Genomic DNA, 21,275 nt, shown 5'->3' with positions numbered 1-21,275 from the left:
TGTTTGACAAGATGTGATGGCTAATTGACAGGGAGGCAATATCTCCAGAATTGGAGCTCCTAAAGGCTATTCCATGTCTGCACACGTCAGCATCTATTAAGGGCCATCCAAGGTTCATTATGCGTACGGGAAGAAATCGCTGACCTGCGTGGTCTGATGGAACAGCTGAGATGCTGTAGCTCAAATTGCTAAAGAAGCTAATGACTATTAGAAAGGTGTCGGAATACACTGTGCATTGCAGTTTGTTATGCAAGTTGCATAGCCACAGCCCAGTCAGGATGCTAATCAGTTGTCCAGAACTTATTAATGTGTCAACAATAAGCCTGCAAGCCTCAAAATTGGGCCAGAGACCAATGGCGAAAAGTAGCCTGTTCTGGTTAATCGTGTTTTCTTTTTACGTCATGGATAGCCTGTCTGATGTGCATTGGTTAGTTGTGGAACACGTCACCAATCACTTTCCCCACCACTTTTGTCAACATTTAACCTCTACCAACTGGGTGCAAGGAAATGTATAAAGCATCGTGTTCAGGGGACCAGGTTTAGGAAACATTGCTAGAAACTACATTATGAAACAACACTGCTGAATACTTTAGCTCCGAGCAACAAAAAGGGAAAGAAGCGGATAATCTTCAGAGAGGCAGTGTAGCAGATGTTACACAGACTTAGTTGTCAACAAAACTGCTGTCCAGAAAGATTACAATGAGTCTGCACAACAAGAATAGAGAGATGGGACAAAAATATTCTGAGAAAAACATAAATAAAGACTTGTAAAATGTGTAGCATTAATGAAACTGGATATTTAAATGCAAAGTGCAAAAAGATATGTTATCTTTCTCTGACTTCAAATAATACTATAACCCTTTCCCATTTGAGGTCAGCTGGAATAACAAAAAATTATTTCTATTTTATACACTTAATACGTAAATATTAAGGTTTCAACTGGATATCGGTGTAGATGATTGTTGTGAGTTTGCTGGGAGCATAATCCCAGTTGTGACTGTAGCTAAACTGTAAAGTAAACAACAGTGTTTACTGAACTACCCCAGCTCCAGACAGGACATTCCTCTAAGCACCATGGGACGTGTGTTCAGGAAGAGGATACACGCACAGCCACTCAAACACATACACACACAGCACAACTAATAGCCACTAAATCCTCAGTAAAAACACACTTGCCACAATCCAAACAACTGGGCGTATTCTGAGAAATCCACCGTGCAAATACTTCACGCACAGGCTTAAGCTCACAAGACGGGAAAATCCACATGTGTAGAGTCTTATACAACTTCGGGATGTGAAAAAAAAAATTATGTTCTGCCATTACTGCAAAAAGCAGCATGCTCACTCTGTTTGTTTTTATTAAAATATAAAAAATAATGTAGTTTTTCAACCTGCTTAACTTTTCAGTGTATTTTTTTTTCAGTAATGCACTTTTTGAAGATACCGCTATATGCAAACTAAGACAGAAGGCCAAAATTCATATAAAAGTTTGGGTTCTAAATAAAAATGCGAAACATTAATCCAATGAGAAATGCTGTGCTTTTATTATAATTTAGATGAGCAACAAAAATCTGAGGAACTTTGCTTCACATTTAACTTGATCTTGTCATCATCCTCTTTGCATCTTTTCCCTTAATCGAAAGCCAGTAGGAAGCCTGTTGTGGCCATCTGCTTCAGGTGCGAGTGCCAACAGCATCACTTTTCCAGAGATGACGCTAAACAAACAAGGACGCATTCCTCTAGTTTTGATGTATTTTCAGAAGACTCTTTAAAAAAAATTGTAATCTAGTGTTCTTATTTTTCTATAAAAGCCGTGTTTAATCAGGCTGCATGAATTTTGCATTCTCCCTTGCTGAGAAGTTGGTCAAGGAGGTATGCAAACAGATGACAAATAGTAACTGTGGAAAGGTCAGAGAGACATAGGGAAGGACCATCTGGTCCAATCAGAGCTGAGAGAAACCCAACTGTGAAACTGGCCCTGAAACATAAAAAGACCATCTTGCTTTGTATCCCTTCTAAACATGAAGATGCAAAATAGCCCAATCTGATAAAAGTTATTAGATTGGGCTATTGTATGTTACAAAATACATTATATAGACTTTTATACTGATTGTGGTTGGTCCACTAGATAACAGACATGTCTTGTAGTTTGACAACTTTGGTTTCAATTCATGGTTACCTTAGAAAGAGTGACGCTGCTTTAGGTCCAAACGTAACTGCTGTGTTTTTTGCAACAGGAAATATTTACAAACAGCAGAATTTACAATGCTTAAGAAAAGAGGGAAATGACGCCGCCTGTTTTTCTGTTGCTCCACACTGACAGTTGTCCTCAGTTACACCACTGACAAACTAAATACTCCAGAAATATATGAACATGCGTTATCTTACCAATGTAAACTATGCATGCCTTACAATTACATCTAAAGTTAGTTCAAAACGCCGCCACTCTAATTGGAATATAATTATTTTACATCAGAGAATAGATTTTAAAATAATTATGCCGACTTGTGTGAATGTCCCAGCTTCTCTGTGTGACCTCGTCAGCCTTACGTTTCTACAGTGCGCCAAGATCAGCTGATCAGGATGATAACTGAGATTTACTTTTAGCTTTCTACCACTTTTAAAAGCTCATCTTCTTTTAGTCATACAGAGAGCTGCTTTATTTTATTTATACAGCCACAATGTTCCAGTGTTCTAAGTGTTTTTTGGTCTTTTTAAAGTTAATTTGTGCTTTATTTATCCCTCCATCCATCTTCTATCTTAGCTTTCCTTGTATTGTCGGGCAGGGCATGAGGCGGAGTACACATTTAAACATTTACTTAAAATATAATTTCAATGTGCATAAGAGGGAACACTAGAAAAATTAAGCAAAATCACACTATTAGACTCCTTGTTTTTTTAGCTTCTCATTCATTTTACAGTACATTTACTTTAGTTCTACTACATGACCTCCAAGCTGCAGCTGTTGGGGAAAAGGGCCATACATCCGAGTCTGAATTATTTTTAGTGCAAATGAGTCGCAAAATGCAAGGAGTCCAGGTACTATTCTTGCAAAGCAAATATTGCATCAGCCTTTTAGCACCTTGCTTCACAGCTGTTGGCATATCAGTGTTTGTGCTGATATGCCAATTTTTAGCCACAATGTACGATAGCTGAACATCTCCACTCTGCTCTCATCCGTCTAAAGGACACTGCTGTAAGTTTTTTGTAGTTTATTCAATTTATTGTATTCTCTGAGACTCTTTGTTTACATGCATGGTACGAGGAATTGCTGCAAAGGTAAAGACTTGAATCAACTCATTCCTGTTGCCATATGCTATATAAATAAACTTAACAAAATGAGGAGAAACTTCCTTTTACTTATTATCCCCCAAAATCACACTATTGAAAAAGTAACTTTTTATAAATTTCACCGACTGACGAGCTAAATTAGGTCTGTAGAGTTACTTCCGGTCTTTTGCAAGAACATAAAAGTGTTCATGAGTGGATCTCACATTATTGAGAACTTTAAAATAAACATGGCTGTTTTTTAAAAATGTGAAACATCATAGGAACCAAACTGACTTTGATGCAATTTATAGCCACTCTTTTTGGGGATGAATGAAAGGTTGACACTAGATAGCATAAGAGTAAACTTTAGACATTTTGATGGGAAAAAACCTCTCCAGTTTCCCAAGAGGCCCCCGCTTGGTTTCTAATGAGTGTGCGTGTGTGGACCCACCCTGGTAGTTTATGCCAATGTTTATACTCTCGCTTTAAGCTTCACTTTGCTGCTTTCAGAAGGAAGTTGAAGCAAAAATCTATGGAAAAACTCCAGCTCTGAAGTCTTCAGCCCGACCATCCTCTGAGCAAGTAGCTCATGTATTTAAAGAATGTATATGAATCTGTCAGCAACGGAGCTAAAACGGCGTGAACTGATCAGTGAACTGAAACCTGGCTTAACTGAATACAGAACTAGTTCTTGGAAGGTATGAACACAGACACTATTTGTCCACATCTGTATGCTGCAGACCTGCAAACTGATTGAAAAACTTCTGCTTTTCTAGAGGAACTCCCGTGTGGCGATGACCAGCCGCTGGACTGCATTTGATTAGCATCATGCCACTTCTTCCTCTTTACTTTCTGTGGAGGCAGTGAGGGTTCTACTTAGTTTCATGCCAACTGTTTATTTTGGCTTAGCCTTTATAAATAACGATAATTTATACTATAGCATTATTTGGAAATTAAAGTCAGGTGTACTTCCCTCATAAAACAAACCAATAAGTACCAGATTATCTTTTAAAACATTGTCTTCCTCAAATATAAAACCTTAGAATTGAAAGAGTGAGGAAACTTGTGACTATGTCCAAACTGAATATTACTAGTAAAAGTAAACTAAATGCTCTACATACTGTAATAACATAATAAGACTTATAAAACAATAAATGCAGGTTGTGTAACAAAGTTTTTATAAGGTTGTTTGAACAGGGATTTGAGTTTGTTTTGGAGTGTAGACACTATTTCCTTTTAAATGTTGAGTTCGTGGTATTAGTTATAATCATTAGTCAACTTTCTGGTTACAAGAAGGAACAGGGTGGTAGTTTCACTGGTCTCTTTAACTTCACAGTAACTTTATTCCTCATTCATCAAATTCTCCCGGTGTCTTTAGAACTGCAGTAATTTAAAACAAAATATAGGCTTGTTTTGTCTAGAGCAAACCGGCTAGTTTGAATAGTCTGTATATTTCTCAGGATTAAAATAAGTTTATAATAAATGTAAATATTAATTGACCCAGTCATCATTTTGTCAATCAGTATTGATTACTAATTTTCAATTACAAAAGAAAAAAATTAAAATACAATGAGTAACAACAAATAAATATATAAAAACATTCTATCAACACTAATCAATCCACCAACTTTTTAACATGCGTCTCTGGTCCAACACACCAAAATCAAATGGCTGAATTGCCTCCAGAACATATAATCAAGTTCATCCTACTAATTACCTAAATATTCACTACAGGTGTGTTAAATTGGAGACACCTTTAATAGTTGCATGTCACAAGCCATCGAAGACTGAATTTTGACATACATATCCACAAGACTTTGCTCACAAGAAATCCCAAGCATTTAAAAGGTTAAAGGGACAGTATTATGTTTTTCCAGGAATATATAATCATTTTATAGTACAATCAAGTAGCTATGTTACCTTCAGTTATAAAAATGTTATATGTATCAAATATGATGTAAGAAATTTGTCTTCGTAATTTAACGCTTTGAAATTAGGCCTCTGTTGCTTTAAAAACTCCTGTTCTTTCTAAAGCTCTGCCTTCAGGAAGTCATCACAACATCGCTCCTGTACTAACCCTTTAACAACATTTTTGCCAGTATTGCACTGAGAAGTATATGCAATCATGACCAGTTCCACCTGTTGTTTGCTAATTGCTGCTGGCTAGTCTGAAGGAGCGGGGGAGTCGAGGGGAAGGGCTGCTCTGTGAGGCAGCTCCCAAGAGGAGGCAGCGCTCAGTCAGCGCTCAGTCAGCGCTCAGTCAACCCAGGCGTTCTGCACAGCTGAACGGTTGCCACGGGAGGTTAAATAATTTCTCAAATATGCATGAATGAATCAAGGCAACACCGCATGTATGTTTTTGATGATAAAATAACATACCTCACTCAAAAAAGTGAATTTTAACACAATACTGTCCCTTTATCAGCAAACAAGGATAAATACTTAATTTTAATTCCAAGTCAGGAGTTAGGACAAGTTGCTGACCTACAAACAAAAACATTTCAAGCATTTGCTAATAAACTTATAATCAATGCAGGAACATTAAAAGAACAGGAGGTTGTAAAAAATAATCATTGTAAAAAATTTGTTTGTTTGTTTTACATTAAGTTTCTTGAACAAACAGAACAATAACATCATTAACTCCAATCCATACAGTGGATTATAATTTCACTGTAAAGCCTATGAAATGCTTTGCCAGGCATTTCTATAGCTGGAGATAATAAGCACCAGTTGTTTCTTTATTGCCGGGATCTTGACGTTTAGTCAGCTTGAAATGTGGGGGAATTTTGGCAATGCTGGAATATTCCAACTGTGGAAAACTGTGGGAAGATATATGACAAACTAAAGAGTGCTCTAAAAACTGTTAGAGGCAGCCTATTGCCATGAGCAGATGGAGGTGCATAAGTGGGCCATGCAGTCTGCACATTTATGTGTGCGTCCGTGTGTATTTGTATTCTAAGATCTACAAGCTATGCCATGCTGAGCTGAGCTGTGCTGTGCTGAGATGCAGACTTCTGTTTGAATTAGGTCAGGGTAGGACTGGAGAGCTGGTGGTGAAATAAGCAGGGCTGGATGTCCAGGATGGAGCTGGAGTTGCAAAATGGCACAAGTTTCCATTTTTCTAAAAGTTGAAACTCTGCTGATCAGCATTATGGAGGATAAAGTAGATAAATTAATCCACATTTATTTAAAGCAATTCCTCCTTATGTTCTTCTCATTTCTTCTGTTTTAAAATGCACGTCTCCACTTATAGATGTGTCCATACAGGGAGCCAGAATCAAGCTAGTATGATAAGTCAGTAACAGGAACAAAAATAGAGTACCATAAGCCTCATTCATAGGGTATTATGCTCTAATCAGAGGCTGAGAAAGAATTACAAGGCGAGGCACAGTAACAAAGTGTCCTGTTCTTCCAAATGACAAAAAAGTGCAAGCTGTCATCAATGATCTAGTCAAAGAAAAAAAATCCTGACAAAAGAAAACTTACACAACTAGAATGCCTGTATTTTTTTTTTTTTAGTTCGAACTGAAAATGATTGTAGCAACTTCAGGGTAGTTCTTGCAGAGAAAAATGGGAGGAACCAAAGGGAAAACAACTGAAATCGTGAGGTGAACCATCACTGTGATATAATTGGGCGAACATGACAGTAAACGATGGGGTAAGAGGGAGAGTTAGAATGGAGAAAGAAAAAAAAGGAAGCTGAGAGAGAGCAAGAGAGAGAGAGAGAGATGAAAAATAGATGAAGCAGGGCAGCTCTCACACTGGGAGACTCATCTGCTCCATAGAGGTGGCTGTTTCTCCTTTGTCTGAACGACTCTCAGATATTTAAATTTGTTTGATGCCAACTCAAAATACAAACACTGAATAATTAAGAAGTGATAAGAATAGAAACCCTCATAAAATAAAGCCTGTTTGCATACACACGGCTCTTCAACTCCAAGTAATTTCTGAACGGAGCGCAATTTAATAAAAATAAGTTTTGGATTCAGACTCCCTGGAAATGCAGAGAACTGCAAAGAAAGTTATTCATGTGCCATAGGAGACAGTGCTACAACCAAGTTTTCATATAAAAATCCCACAATTCTTTCAGTTCAAGGAAGAAAGAAATGGCTGAAGGAAAAATCTGTTCACCATAAAGTGAAGAAATCCTAGAAATTAAATTCCTTCCTTTTACAGACCTTTCCAGGCAATGGAGCCCAGGATGCAAATATAAATACATTTTAAAATTATTTCATAGTCTTTATTCAAAACTATTCACGGTTACTAACACATACATAACTTGAACGTTTGAAAAGTGAACCTAAAACCCTGTGGATTTATTTTTAATCAATGAGAAGGATTTCACAGCAACAAAAGGAATCAGCACAATGCAAACGTCTTCAAACCTCTTGGACTTTCTTACAGCAGAACCACAAACACTGATTATGAATCGGATTTAGATAAAGCCAAGTCCTGGTCTCATCTGACAAGAGGCTTGTTCCACATATTTGCTGTGTGCCCTACATGACTTGTTCCAGAGGGCCTCATTGTAACATGCAGCTCTTCACTAAAGGCCAGATTTGTAAAATAAATTACTAATAACTGTCCTTTGTTAACCTAAGCTGTGGATCTCTCCAACTCCTCCAAAAGTGACCGTGCTTATCTGATCAATGCTTGTCCAACCTGTAAAAGCGCATTCCTTCTTTGGCAGGTTTGGCAAAAATGTGAGTATTTTTGAAAAGCAAAATGTCATGTTTTTGAAAATAATTCTGAAGTTTTTTTTTCTCCAGAGAGCGAAACATAAATACTGTCCTAGAAAAAACACTGCAGCCATGTTTATTTAATATTTAATATAATCTTCCCAACAAAAACATCTCATTTTTATTATCTTGGTGATCTGCAGAGTCGATAGTCCATAACATCCATAAATGTATCTGAAGTAACTTCCCACATAAACATTTGCATGCAGAAAAATGTTTAGCAGGAAGTTAATGAAGGTGGCAAATTAAGGCACATATAATACAGAGAAAAGTTGCAAGCATGATTAAACAATTGGATTAAATTGTTTCTATTTTAACAATCGCCTTGTTACCAGCTCACAACAAAGGTTGCATTTCAGAAAACAAAGGTTCCTTCTTTCTAGGGTTTGAATTAGGAGCAGCATTTACTTCCCCTTTACAGCAGTTTATGCTCATCATAAATTACAAGCGTTTTAGATTTCTGTCCCATTAGTCACTATATCCAATTTAAAAGATGATAAAACAACACACTCGGTAGAGTGAAGATCACCCTGTCAAACAAGCATTTGTGATCTGCTGTCCTTCTTGTCACAGAAAAAGAAAAGAAAGGAAAATAATGGGTTCTCTTTGTTCATTCATAGAGGAAGGGAAGGAGATGGGGGCAGCGGAGGCAAAGGTCAATGGCAGGAAAGCACAGAGGGAACAGAAACAGACATCTGATGCAAGCATTTAGCCAGAGAAAATACACAAACGCATAAAAAGAAACAGGACAACAATTTCAGCCACGGTATACTTTTTGTGGTGAGCCACAGAAACACAAGCACTCCTCGCTCCAAATCAATAAAAGCAACGAAGGGCAGGGGCCAGTGGGTCACCGTTTGACAGAGTCAGGCAGGCCGCTCCCATCAGCTCTAACGATTTTAGATGATTACTCCTCGCCTACTTTCACCCTCCTCTTCCTCTCATGGCTTCCCCTTCTTTGCTCCTCTATCTCCTGTGTGTTCTTGCCGTATATCCTGGGCAGAAAATGCCAAGGATTTTTCCCTTCCCTAATCGCAGCATGAGAACATGTGCTGCTATTTAAATGTCAGAAAAGTCAACATGGTTCATTAGCGCAGTTTGTCGTCAAAAGAGAAATCTTACAGCCTGCAGCCGAGTGTGGGAACGCTTTTGAAATGAAGCTATTTCCAGGCTCCGAGATAAAGAGATCAACATCTGATGAGAAGAAACTGCAACAAAGCAGCGGGATAAATGGAAGTCAAACTGTAACAGAGTAGGACTGCCTGTGCTAAGAATATTTCTATAAGGCTTAAGGTTACTGCAGTCGATGCAACATTAATAACTGTTTAAAGAATTACATGATGTCAGAATTTGAAATAAAAATAAACCAGATGAAAAAATATTCACATTAAGCCTGGCCAAATGCAGAGACGTCCCTTCACTTTTTCATTTTTGTATTACAAAATAATTCATTTTACTTGAGTGCAGCAAACTGCCTTTTGAAGTCGCCCATTTAGCAGTGTAGCCCACCTGTGTGTAATTAAAAAGTTAAAGTAAATGCAGCTGCTCTGTGAAGACCTCAGAGGTTTGGTAGAGAACCTTAGTGGAAAAAACTGCTTCATGAAGACCAGTGAATACAGCAGGCAGGTCAGGAATGAAATTGTGGTGAAATAGGATGAGGCTAAAAAAAACAAAGCTTTGAGAGCCTGGCCAAAACTGAGCTTTTTGACCAACATGAAAAACACTTTGCGAATTGGAAAACTGACACTACAAAACAACTTGAATGCATCATCCCCACCGTGAACCATAGCAGTGGCAGCATCATGTTGTTGGGATGTTTTCCTTCCAAAGGGACGGGAAAGTGGGTCATTATTGGAAAAACTAGGCAATCTAGGAAGAAACCCTGATAAAGGCTGCAAAAGACTTTCCTTATAAAAAGAAGACCATGAATTTCACTTGGGTTCTCACAATTTGTGTACTACAAATGATGTGAGTCACATGAAAAGGCACATAAATACATGTGGATTCTGAATATTTCAATGTAGAAACATATACAATTCCACACTTGTATCATATGCGATACACATATTTCCACTTGTGACAGACATGAATTAAAGAGAAAAAATAAATGGGAATTTAATAATGATTATGGTTATTTATGGACAATAACCATGAAGCTAACAACAGAATGGTTTAAATCAAAGCATGATTATGGATTAGAATGGTCCAGTCAGCATGCAGCTCTAAATAAAATTTGTGGCAGGACTTGGAGATTGATGTTCAAAAATGCTCTTTGTGTGCGTGAACATAATTTTACACATCTTAGTAAGTAAACATTTCCGTCTTTAGATGAGAAAAACTGGTGGAAAGGTGATGGAAAAACTAGTAGGCATGATGTCTGCCACTTCAGTTATGCACCACGTTGTCTTAATCTATCACATAAAGTCACATAATGCACGTAATTCAGTGAGTATGAACACTTTTGAAAGGTCCTGTCATTGAAGCATTACAAGGGTTTATTCAGTATATGCACAAGATGCAATGGCAAAGTCTCATTTTTTTCTTATTCTCCAACCAGCATCGATATTGCAAGCAACAATAATTTTTACTGACTAACTCTGATGACAGGTTGGTCAAGGGCACGGTTCTGGTTCTGTGTCCTCATCCTTGCGCAGCGAACATCCTAATTTTAGACTGAACTCAAAGAGCTGCGGGATACGTTGGGATTCCTATTCTACAGCAAACACGGCGTGAATCTGGGACACAGAGCAGGTGACAACAAAGGCTACCTAGAACAGGTCTGGATTTCTGGCAGCAGGGATGATGCTTTATGCTGCGCAGGACACAAAAGACAAACAGACACGGGGATAATGGCTGGGGGTGATTAAAATAGTAACAGAAATTAAACTAAAGAAGGGGGGCAGATGAGGATCTGAGTTGATTGCAGTTAAAGTGCTGTTGCCCAGTGTTGTTTTGCTAATCCCCATCTGTTTTGATTACAGGACATGTGCTTTTTAGCCGGGGATTATCGGTACAAATAAACACATGCCACAGAGATTCATAACCAGCATGTATTATTTTTTTTGCATTTATTATGTCACATGTAGACTATTTTAAGCAGCTGTGACAAAATTTGTGTTTTTCTTTTTGCCTTTACTTCAGATATCTGATATTGTAAGAGATTTACTCCATTATTTTGTTCTTGGCCTCTTTAAATCACAGATGAGTGTTTGTGATTAGAGCCACAAAGCATACATAATGTGCTGTTAGGAACACAGCACTTCATTTTGCATTTAATTAAATTTTGTTCAAACATTGCAGGTAAAATAATGGACCTTCATCCTAAAAGTGTGACAATTTTGCGACATCACTCTCGCATTTCGACTTTATGGTCGAAATGCGAGAGATGCTTCATCAAATCAAACAAATGTTTGAACGCTTGTTAGTTGCTCTCTCATGTAAGCGGGTTGGATCTCATGCACAATGCACACATATGTACCCGGTGTTGGATTATTAATAGCAAATCAAAAACTTTGTTTCCATAGAGACTGTTTGAGTCCATTATGGAAAGTGTCTCCTGTTGTTACCAAGACAACAATCCAGCAATGGCAAATGAATGTGGTGCACACAGCTGAGCGATGGCAGCGAGCGGGTGATCTCTCAGCAGACGGGCTCAGCCCCGATCCAGGGGCAGGTGGGAAACTGGAACAATGACAGCGACAGTGTTGAAAGGATGGGAAGGCTTTTCATGTATGAGCACATTAGCTGGGCTCAGATAGGATTTTTCATTTAGTTGTAGAGTTGTTGCAAGAGCGGGTTTTTGGGACACAGTTTTCAGATGGAAGAGACCTAATCATGCAGGTATAAACAACAACGGCCAGGTTGCATTAATTTCTTCTTCAACGGTCTAAATTTTAGCTACTACTATTATGGTGTTGTGTATTCCTACTTATAAATCATTGTGAGCAGAAATGCAAAGATCTGATATTTATGGTCCATTTTTGATCTGTATTTTTTTTGTAGAGCAGAAAGCTCCTGACATTTCCAAATCCAGCATGTCACACGATTGCCAGAGAATGAAAGCTCAAAAAACAGAACAATTTTACAAAACTACTTTCAGCAGTCCTGGTATCTGATAAGATCGACTCGATGTCAATTCGCCCCTTCGCCAAATCCATGAAATGTCTCCAAGGTGGGTTTGAATCAACATCCTACGAGACGCCTAATTTTAATACTTGAAGAGGTGGGGAAAAAAACAACCAAACAGTAAAAGAACAAAAATGGTGAAGGAGTGAAACGATCACCATGCACCAACGTCTAGTCAATAGCCTGACTGAAAAGCTGATCCACGTCTTTAGAAAATACAGTCCACTTTTAAAGAGCTTCTTAAGCCGTTTGAGCTTCCTCAGACTTAATGATACTGAAAATAGATAACTTGGAGTTTTTTCTCTGCAAGAGTGACTTCCACATGAAAGACTGTTACCTTGTAGCACTTAAATCCATTTTCAGAAAGTGGAAGAAAAGTTATTTTATTTGAGTTTTATAACAGGCCACACATCTCATCAGCTTATGTCTCAAATGAAGTTTTTCATCCTAACATCTTTAAAATAAATCTTAGATGTGGTCAGCGAAAGAAATACTCTTCTTGGGTTTGAGATTTTAATTTATAGTTGAGTAAATCTTTGGGAAATGATAAGTACAGTGCTATGAAAAAGTAATTGTCTTTTACAAATTTCTTCTGTTTTCTTTGTCACACTGACAAGATCAACCAACAAGTTTAAATATCAAACTGAGAAAATCTAATAAGTACAAAATAAATATTTAAAAATTAAGATTTCACTCCTACAGTAAAAGCAACCTGACCACAGTAGAAAAAAAATATTTTCACTTTTCTAAATTATGAATTAGAACAACTGAGTTTAATTTTACACCCACACCTGATAAGTGTCAGACTTCAAGAATCAAGCAATCACCTAAATAAAACCTGACAACATTAAGCAGACTTAAAGGTAAAGGCAAACCACAGCGGCCGTGTTACAAACAACTTAAGAAGCTTCTTACACAATTTGCCACAATTTCCCTTCCTCTTCACGTGTACAGCCAGATTAAGGTAGGTCAGAAAAATTTCATAACACTAGACATGCTTCTGTTTTAACTTGGAGGGACCTGCTTCTCACATGACTTCATCCTGGACAAACAGGGATGTGGGCATGTTGAAAAGGTGTGACACCTTAGGGAAACATCTACTGTTACTATTACAATATAAACACAGAGGTTAACAGAGCAAACAGAACTAGCGGCTCCTTTTAGGCTGAAGTTTTTGGGCTTACTGTGTCTTGAAAAATAAACCGCGATAAGAATAACAGCAGTCTGTGCAGGGGACATTGGAATATGCAGCGTTGTTGCATGAACAGAGCTCTTAACGACTTAAACAAATGTAAATTCCTTAAAAGATTTCTTGATGTTTTACTGTAGGTTGACAAAAGTAGAATTTGTATATATTCAACTACTTTATTTTAAGGTGTAGATTTAAATAAACCTAACAAAAATGTATAAATTAAATGTATTTATGACAAAACCTCTAGCTATATAACAATGTTCTAATGTTTGCTGTGTTATAACGTTTTGGTCGCTTCAAGGAGGCTGTAAAAGTAAAAGGTTTCACATGAGACATTGTCAACAAAATTCAACATCTGAAGCCCCACCAAGGCACACAGAGCCAGAAAGCTATTCAATTACAAACATTTCATTACTGTATTACATAAGATATTTACTGACTACTAACAGAATTTCAGGGTAATTCTTCTAAACTACCCAGAAAAACTTTGTGCTCCAAAAAGGTCACTCTGTCTGTAGTAGCGCAAAGTGACACAATCTAGAGATATCTTAAAATTCAATGTAATTTGATGAATGTGCAATATGCAATCTATGATTTTATCAAGTTGGGGGGACTGCTTTGAAAAATTAGATTTTAAATGAGTTCATGTGTGTAAAACAAAAAACGATTTGAAAGACTTTGTGTTCTTATGATGACTACTGTTCCTTAAATGCTGCTCAAAACTGGGCAGAAATGTTTACAAAAAAGAAGGACCAAAACTTGACTGATAACACATGATCTGTGGAAACACAGTCTACAGCTATTTTCGAGCAATTGTAAAACTAGGGTCACATAAAGTTATTGAAATAACCAACAGACACAGATGTAAAAATAACTCGGCACCGCTCAGTGTAGAGTTGTTCAACAAAGTATACGCCTGTGTGAGTTTCTCACAGTACGAAAACCATGACTAAAAATGGCAACGTTTTCTGGTGCTATGGTATTTACAAAAACTTGGTAAAGCGGATTTTTTATTTGTTAACAGAGGAATCAACACTGAATCCTACTTCTGCTAAATTCATGCAATTTTTTTGATTATTACAGTTATAATGTTGTGTAGAACATGTCTTTATTGTTATTTTGAGAAAAAACAATGGTAGATGGCCTGTACTTGTAGGGCACCTTATCTAGTCCAAAAGACATTCAGTCATTCATGCACACATGGTGGTGAGCTACATTGTAGCCACAGCTGCCCTGAGACTGCCATGCAATCAGCATCACCAGCAGCAGTACACAGAGGACGATTGAAACGGCAATATATTGATTACAGGACGAACTCATACATTCTGAGTCACTGTCATCCTTAACAATAACATTAAGTACACCCATAAATAGAATGAACACCTGTGAAAATACTAAGTCTGCTTTCAAGTAAAAGTAGATGGATCTTTGTGGTTCTTTTTATAATTAATATGAAATGAATTTTAAAAAGAAACATGGATTACAAAAGCCAAATACTATGGATGATATCTAACTTTAGCCCTAAAAAAGTTTTACTGACATTCTTGAACTGCACAAAACAATTCAGAAGGAAGGTGGAAATTGTCCACCAGCTGAGAGTGAAAAACTGCATTGGTCTTTCTTGTAAGTGAGCCAAACATGTAGTAACCTCTCTTTCAGCCAGCTGACCAGCAGTGTGAAGCAACAAGTGTGGGAAGTAAAACACTGCCAGTCAGTTCAGCACTTTGTCTTCTTATTAAGAGGCCTTAAAGACATATAAACATTATGACAAAATGTTATTAGTGTTGAAGCCCTACCTTTTCAAACCTTAATATTACAACCCAGCCAGTGCATACTGAAGTCAAAATTACTGATCGAGTAGGAAAAACACTGCATTCAAAGGAATTAATAATAGTTTACTTGCTAAACAAAGTAAGGTAAAGTAATTTTAAAAATCAGTTTTTATTATTTGCATTGTTTGTGAGACTGGAGTTGAACAGCTATTTTCGAGCAATTGTAAAACTAGGGTCTAGGAATCTGGAACTACAGATTCAGCAACAACTAGTATACTTATGTTAACCGCAGGTTGCGAGGGTTACAGGTTCTTAAAACCAAATAAACACCAAACAGTTCATGAGCTGACATCCACACAAACAGCATTAAGATGCATATTAAAGACCACAGTACCCTGCATTGCATAAATAAACATAAAATGGTCAAGAAGCTGCATATTTGCCTTGAAGCATTTAACACAACTTTTTTATAGAAGGTAAAACACATGTTAAACATATTGAACATGCAAAAAAAAAAACAGGTTTATTTGCTGCTGGCAAAAACACTTACGTTCCCAGAATGTCTTTGAAATCATACTTCTCCTTGACATCAGAGGTCTTCTTTTTCCAGGCGTGTCCGTCCTCACCCAGCGGCATCTTCTTGTGGTGGTAGTCAGAAACAATACTAGTAAGGAAGAAAATAGGATAAAATGAAATCCTCATCACATATGAAATACAGTGACTGTTTTAAAAGTCATAGGTTGTCACTGGACGCAAAATGTGTTACCCGTTTGCTTTGGTTGCTTCATTTATGATTGAAAACATTTTTTACTAATGATTCTCTCACATTATGTTATTTTTCTACACGTACGCAAACTCTAAAGGTGGGTATTAACTGAGAAATGCTGTCTAAAACTAACATATCCTTTAGAGTGAATTATGCTTGTGGGACGACTTTTAATAGGATTGTTATGCTGTTGTGAAAATCCCACTGAGAGTTTCACAAAAAGACAAATATGACTAGTTATTATGCCTGAAAGAAGATAAATAAATATAAAACAGATCTGTAGCAAACTAATAAAGTTGTGAATGAAATATGCTGTAAACATTGCGTCTTTCTTATTTGTTAAATCTACAAAACAAATTAAAGGGAATATTTTTGCCAAATTGAAACTTAAATTGACAAACTGTTTGGAGAAACAATTCATAGAGGTTGTGTTCAAGTATTATGAAGTTATGTTGTAAAGGACAGGAAAGAGTCCGGCACAAATCTAAATATTTATTCTGGCTTTTAAGCATTTGAGGCAAAAATAATTATGACTGTAGCCAAGTGTACAATTGTAGTCAAACTTTATGATACACAGTACAGGATTTTATTGTAGAGACAGACAGTGGCATTAACAGAACATCTATGCTTATACTAAGGTTAAATAAAACAGTCTATTAATTCTGTTTACAAATTAAAAGACTTATGAAGGCAATTAGCTAAATTTCATTTCAGTGTACCAAAGACAGGGGCTCAATACACCATTAATATTTTATTTTAAAAATTGCTGACTTGTAAAGCTTGTAAATTACTTGTACACGTATTCACAACTTTTTCTTGGTCTATTACATAAGTGCCAATTAAATGTATTAAAGATCGTGACTGTGCATGTACAAAACAAAAGTGAAAAAGTGCTCTAGGGCATCACTGGTTTTGCAAGACCCTTAATGTAATATCTGCTACGCTATACATCGTGTGTGTAACACTCAAATTGTGGGCCAATGACCAACACAAACACCCCCTCAATGTCACAGTCTCTTATCAGTTCCTCCTTCCAAAGAAATTCACAATCAGATGTCCTTGCCAGTCTTTCAGGGTGCTGCAAGGGAACTTGCTGTCACAGTTTTCGTCATACAAGCCCGGAAAGTGTCTATAACGAAAGACCTCGAGTTACTAAAATAGCCCCCGTGCATCTCAGCACGCCTCACTCCTCCTCTGTTCCTGCTGCCTGCCTGGCAACTTCACACTCTGTGTATAGGAGATGATGTAATGCATTGTTTGAAACCGTATGAAGGCTGTCTAGCTTATTACTTTATAATAGTGCAAGTAGTGCAGCATTTATGCATATATATATATATATATGTTTCAAAAACAATCTGATGGGGTACTGAAAATTACTATTGTTTTGTGACTTTAGTTTTGGGGTAAGAGGTCTCCAACAAAAATGTCAAGCATTCCCATATTTTTCTCCAAAAGAAAAAAAAAAGTCTAATGAAACAGCAGACATGCGCGGTCTTTTTACACAGTGCATGTAAAGACCTGGTTTTACCTGTACACCTTAGCTATTTCACATTAATCTGCAATCTAGTTACAAAGGCAGGACAAAAGTGAAATGTCACCGAGTTGGACTTGACAAAGTGGCATGCAAAGTGATGAATTTAAGGGAAGCAACAAAGAGGAAGTCTAGTTAAATGTCTGTAAAAGCTTTGCTAGTAAATCTTCTTTTGCAACCACTGCTTCCTGCATCTAACACCAGCTCTACAGTTAACAAAAAATAAAGAGTAGGGTGTAACTCTATGCCTAAGTGCACATTCAACTTGACACCAGTTGGTTGTTGTGGGATGAGGATCCATTACAGTGCATGATTTTTATGTACGCGTTTTCTCTGAAAACTGATCTGGGGACAGTCCAAAGTCCACGCATCTTATTTCTTTATTTAGAAATATCTGAGTTTTGTCAAAAAAGAACCAAGAATAGAACTTTGTGGAGGAGGAACAAAATGATAAAGAAGTTATAAGACATGAATAATAATGGATGGTTAATCCTCATCCAGAATGAGAATGGCAAAAGCGCAAGAATAACTTTTTGTTATTGAGTTTACTCCATTCCTAAGAAACCATTATCTAGAGTTGCCTGCTGTCGGAGCTTTGGGTGAATGAGAAAGAGACGCTTGGGACACGCACTCTGGAATGAGGATAACATCATTTGGAATTCCTTAGAAAATTCTTTCCAGCTCCCTTACATAAAAAACTAAGCAAGGTCCTATAACTGCCCTTTTGAACACAATTATTATGGAACAACAATATTAATTGATTTCTAAAACTACTGGGAGCGGGAGGAATGTGCTTGGATATTCATGTCATTGTCAAGAAACCCATGTTTTTACAGACTTGATCAAAACTAAATCTGAGACATCACTTTGATGCACTGCAGGGAAAACACTTTTATTAACCAGCGGAAAGAATGCGTATCGATTTAAAACACAAATCATTTCACATTTTTCACTTTATTTTCTTTATCTGATCAGCAACATTTCAGAAAGACATCCAAACCATTCCAGGGAAGAAGAAGTCAAAAAATAAAGAAAGAACTGCACAAACTGAAGCCAGAGAAACAATGAAAGCACCTCTTGCATCCACCTTGTTTGTAGCATCTCACCTTGCTCATGTGAAGATATAGATGATAATTCATGCACTGAGAAAAAGTGATACTGAAAGTTATTTTAAAATCTGAATGCATCAACTTTCTAGGTTTTGATCTGCATTCAGGTTCTGCACGTCGCTATGCCCAGCGAATGCAAGTATGCATCTAAAACTCCATCCATTCTTTTGGCTTAAGCGGCTGCAGGTTATAGTCCCCACGAGACAACATTCAGTGCAATCCAAAAGTATTCACTTCTCTTGAACTTCTGCACATTTGGTATGTTACAGCAAATAAATGTCAGTGTACTTTGCCAGGTTTTTATGTGACAGACAAACACAAAGTGGTGTACAATTCTGTAGCACAAGAAATGTAGATACTTAATTTTTACATTTAGTTTTATTTTTTATTTTTATTTAAAGTGTGGCCTGCATCTGGCCAGATCCTATGTGGCTAGTGGCATACCGTTAGTGTACTTAAATGTAATAGTTCCCTTTCTTCTTGCCACTGTTCCAAAAAAGTCAGATTTTTCAGAGAGTACAAGTAACAGCTGTCCCCTCAACAGAGCTTGAGGTCTCTGCAGCTCTTCCAGAGTTGAGTTTCTAAGAAACTACTTTGATTAATGCAGTTCCTGCCCAAACACGTCAATGTCATTGAACAACTAAGTCCTGGTATGTTTCTCGTCGTGCTACGATTGAGGACAGATTGAGTTTTCTGAGACATGCCAAGACTGGGATATTATTTAACAAACTAATCCTGTTTTTAACCTTTCCACTATATCCTCCCTGACCTCTGTGGTGTATTGGTTTTTAGGAGGTATATTTCCTATGAAAAACATTGGATGCAATCACTGAAATGAAGCGCCAAATAGGTGAACTTAAGTTACTAATGGGGATACTTTGTAAAACAATTGGTTGCACTGAAATCCATTGCAAGCAACGGGGTCTGAATACAAATGCTACATTTATCACTTTTTGTTGGATTTTTTGGTGTGTTTTCAGTGTGACTTGTGAAATGGTTCAAGAGGTATGAATACGTTTGCAAGGCACTCTAAATGGTTTCCAGCCACTGGAGTTTTCAGGACATAGTCAGAGATGAGCAAGTGGGTCTGTTTGTCAAACAGACAAATGCTATAAACAGCAGAATAAGGTTGAAGTTTCACACTGATAGGGGCAAAAAAAGGGGCAAAGCTTAAACACTGGTGGACCGTGGAGGAAAAACACATGCAGGTATTGTATGAGCATGTAGGAGGACCAAAAGAGGCTCCTCGGGTTCCACTGATGATGTGTTTTTGACCCGTGGGTGAAAACGGGGTGCTCAAACCCCAGGGAGCAAGAGGACTGAAGAAGCCTGATGCTGGGAGATGCACAACATCATAACCACATTCCTTGAGCAGAAAGTCACATGCAGCATTCATCCTTTTTTTCCCCACAGAGAGAGTTTCTGTACTCACTGGTTTCCCATTCCTGTGATATGCAGTGGACAGAAAAAACACACACATGTACACGTGACGATTGATTTTGACAAACTGACATGGAGTAACATTTATTAGTATGATTACTGCAGTTCTTTTAGATACACAACAAACCTTTTCAAACATTTTAAGCAAGTGCACGCACACACATACACACACACACACACACACACAATAATCAAACATAAAAACAGTCTAACACAACCAATAAAGACACATATTTAAAAAGTACAACTCTGCACATGTCTGTACGAATCCACTCATTTCCCCCAAACTGCTATACTTCTCTCTAGAGTTCATATGCAGTAATAATAATCACGTTTTTAAAAAAGCGTTTTTCTTTTCTCTTTTGGCTCAACTTCAGTTTTATTATGTCATTTCTGCAAAGGTCGTCTCTGGCAGGGTCCAAACCATAGGGTGTTCTGCTGCCAAACTTTGCATCTCAAAAACACATGTCAAGGGACAAGATTCCTGCAGAGCCAAATCCACCATAGCAGGAAAATACTTTTTTAAAAATGATTAGATTTCACTCTTTGCTTTGCCAGCGCTCCACACTAAAACGTTCATCCCCAACCATTTAAAGAAACAGCATTTAGTCTAAAAAGTTTATTCATTTACATGGGGTGATCTTCTACATGTTTAAATGTGTAGAACAAGGGTTTTCTCACTCTGAGGACTTTTTTCTGGCACCTGTCAAACATTTAGATGACCCCTCCCAAATGGCCATATCTGTTCTGAGTAACTACCTGACTGGAAATCAGCACTTAAGTGATAATTAAGTGCTGAGCATAAGAGGGATGAATAAACAATTATTTTTTTCTTAGTTATTATGACGAAATTGTGGACATTCATCCTTAAAATATCTGAGAATGAAAACAGAGTTGGCTGCCTAGTTTTGTTTAAAAAAAAAAAATTGCACGTCTATGGTTGGATGAAAACTTGCAAAATCTGCAGAAAATTCTGAAGAAATGCATAAAGGAATCACATTCAGTTTCCACATGTTTAAGAGAAGAAAATCTCTCCAGGCATTAAAGGCTCCTCTCATCAGTGCCTGCAGAAACTATTTTAAAATCTTTCCCAAATAAAACTTTCACAGCAAGAAGAGGAACAAAACAAATTAAGTCACAGCTAGATGACTCAAGATATTTTCTTACATTAATACTTATGCAAAACAAAACAAATTTCACCCAAATTTTCTGCAGTATCTATAACATGCCAGCATGTGGTGATGATGGCAAACGTAACTACATTAAAATTCAAGAAAATCCTGCACATGGCTAAAGCAGTGCTGGGCTAAGGATTCTCCACCAACAGTTGT

General features: G+C 37.3%; 1 protein-coding gene across 2 annotated transcripts in view; it reads right to left on the bottom strand.

Annotated features, from left to right (window-relative positions):
• Positions 1–21,275, bottom strand: part of camk1b (calcium/calmodulin-dependent protein kinase Ib) — a 40,620-nt gene that overhangs the window by 15,946 nt on the left and 3,399 nt on the right. The window contains exons 2-3 of one of the 2 annotated variants that reach the window (XM_008409292.3): positions 19,937–19,949; positions 15,649–15,762 (exon numbers count right to left, since the gene is read on the bottom strand). In XM_008409292.3, coding sequence (XP_008407514.1) covers positions 15,649–15,762; positions 19,937–19,947 — 125 coding nt within the window. In that variant the 5' untranslated portion in view covers positions 19,948–19,949. The remainder of the gene's footprint in view (positions 1–15,648; positions 15,763–19,936; positions 19,950–21,275) is intronic. The other variant, XM_008409293.3, reaches the window with a different exon arrangement.

This window comes from Poecilia reticulata, chromosome 5 (genome assembly GCF_904066995.2).
Source record: "Poecilia reticulata chromosome 5, P_reticulata-male-v2, whole genome shotgun sequence".
NCBI classification, from domain to species: Eukaryota; Metazoa; Chordata; class Actinopteri; order Cyprinodontiformes; family Poeciliidae; genus Poecilia; species Poecilia reticulata.
This window is presented reverse-complemented; position numbering and strand designations above follow the sequence as displayed.